General features: G+C 40.7%; 2 protein-coding genes across 3 annotated transcripts in view; one reads left to right on the plus strand and one right to left on the minus strand.

The window, feature by feature from the left end:
• The window catches only part of shld2 (shieldin complex subunit 2), a 17,390-nt gene that overhangs the window by 13,397 nt on the left and 1,828 nt on the right, over positions 1–2,165 (minus strand). The gene's annotated exons all lie outside the window — the stretch shown is intronic.
• Positions 1–2,165, plus strand: part of glud1a (glutamate dehydrogenase 1a) — a 17,209-nt gene that overhangs the window by 3,304 nt on the left and 11,740 nt on the right. Inside the window, exon 1 of one of the 2 annotated variants that reach the window (XM_016457675.1) lies at positions 8–332. The exons of the other annotated variant lie outside the window; for it this stretch is intronic. Within the exon in view, the coding sequence (XP_016313161.1) occupies positions 92–332 (241 nt within the window). The 5' untranslated portion in view covers positions 8–91. Of the gene's footprint in view, positions 1–7; positions 333–2,165 lie in introns of those variants that run through there. 2 annotated transcript variants of the gene reach the window in all.

The raw sequence follows: 2,165 nt of genomic DNA on the forward strand, positions 1-2,165 counted from the left end.
CGCCGCTTTGCCTGCTTCCGCGACTCTCAGGCGGATCCGCCGTTACAGCGAAGCCGTGGGAGAGAAAGACGATGACCCGAACTTCTTTAGGATGGTCGAGGGTTTCTTCGACCGCGGAGCTTCTATCGTGGAGGACAAACTCGTGCATGGTCTCAAGACGAGAGAAACGCCCGAGCAGAAGCGGCACCGAGTGCGGGGGATCCTCAAGATCATCAAGCCCTGCAACCACGTCCTGTCCGTATCGTTCCCCATCAAGAGAGACAACGGGGAGTGGGAGATGATCGAGGGCTACCGAGCTCAACACAGCCAGCACAGGACTCCGTGTAAAGGAGGCAAGTTCATGCGTTATTTACACCGGAGTTAATAGGAAGCAGACGCACTCTCGAGAGAAAACATGTAAACTAAAGACACATATCACTTACCTGTCGAAGCATCTTCAGATGTTTTGCATTGTTATGACGTGATTCTGCGTGTGTCCAACACATTAATTTACACGCATTAGCTTTGTAATTTGTCAGAGAGTTATAAATAGGCCTTGCGTGCCATGAATTTGGAAAAAATCCTGCGTCGCGGTTGCGCAGCAGCGACACTCCGCGACTGTTCCAATTTCAGCGTTTCAAGCTGCACAATAATGAAATCAATATGCAGTGTACTGTAGCTGGTAATAAAGCGGCTAATAAATAGGTGTTATATCGGAATAAACTGGTTTCATTTATTTAGCTGGTCTATTAGCTGGTCTAATGTGTACATTAGGTGAGATGGTCACTTGCTGGTTTGTTGCAGTAAAATGACCAGCTTGTGTCCATCTTAGAACATTAAAACATAGTTTGACCAGCTTAAGCTGGTTTGAAGATCATTTGGTTTTTGGTTTGTTTCTGGTACAAGATGTTATACAAGCTAATTACCAACCAGCTGGAATCCAGGTGCATATTTCAAATTACAGCTTGAAATGGGTTTTCCAACATCATAAAACCATCTATACATTCCATACACAATATGCAATGCATTTAATATTTTATAATATGTAGGAGAGAGGAAAGGCTTATCATTAAAAATACATCCTGCATTGCTTCACCATTTTAGGTTCATGTTTATTTTATTGGTAGGTTCTGCTTTCTTTTTGTATCTTAGCCCCCCCATCATATAAATTACAGTTTTATCTTTACAGAGATATTTGTGTACTTTTGGGAGGTTGTGAACTCCTTTATTATCACTGGAATGTGCTTGTGTAAGAGCTGTTTCTATCAAGCATGAGCTATTCTGGAGTTGTTTGTTAGGCCATTAGATGTTGCTTCGTCAGGACTGACTGCAATGCTTTATTAAGGAAGGGAGGTGGACTCTCTCAGGGCAGTTCAATCTCTCTGCAGTTTCCTCGAATAGAAGCTCCATCCAGTCAGTTTTTTCAGACTATTTCCCCCTTTTTAAAACTAAGATCTTTACCTTCAACTATAGAATGACCAAATAAAATAACTTGCATCTCATTTACTTTAACCACCATTTTAAGCGGTCTAAATTGCAGATCGTAGGGGTCGACAGATATGTGTTTTTCAAGGCCGATGCCGATACCGATTATTACAGATCAAATAGACCGATAACCGATATTTTGAACCGATATATAGGTCTGATGTAAAAATGAAACTGTCAAAATTAAGAATAACAAGGGCTCTGACAAAAACTGCCTTCCCTACTAGATTCGTTCAAAAACCCACTTTCATTCATGAATGAAACACCGCTGTGTTTGCGTTTAGAGATGTGAAGCGGCTGAGCTGTTACTTTATTTGGAACTATTTTCGTTGATGAAATAGAGCAAAATCAGGCAGTACGTGTTTATCGAACTGTTGTATTAAATCAATATCACATTTGCAAACTCCTTGAATAATTATTAAAATCTGTCACTGTCCTTATCGCGATCTGTGGGCGCACAGAAAATGAGAGTTCTCAAGACTCAAAAGCCCTATCAGATTATGCTACCAACAGATCATCAGAACACCAGCAGAACAACAACAATGTGCTGATATTTCAAAATTTCTGATAATTTAATTAAGCTAACCCGAACTTGTATTTTGACGGGTTGCCATGAGGAAGTTGTTTCTGTAGGTCTATGTAAATGATATGAAGATAGTTTTACTCCAATGAAACTGTCAAATGCTCATGAAGTGAGGAGT

Source organism: Sinocyclocheilus anshuiensis, unplaced genomic scaffold (genome assembly GCF_001515605.1).
Source record: "Sinocyclocheilus anshuiensis isolate Anshui unplaced genomic scaffold, SAMN03320099.WGS_v1.1 scaffold63, whole genome shotgun sequence".
Taxonomy (NCBI): Eukaryota; Metazoa; Chordata; class Actinopteri; order Cypriniformes; family Cyprinidae; genus Sinocyclocheilus; species Sinocyclocheilus anshuiensis.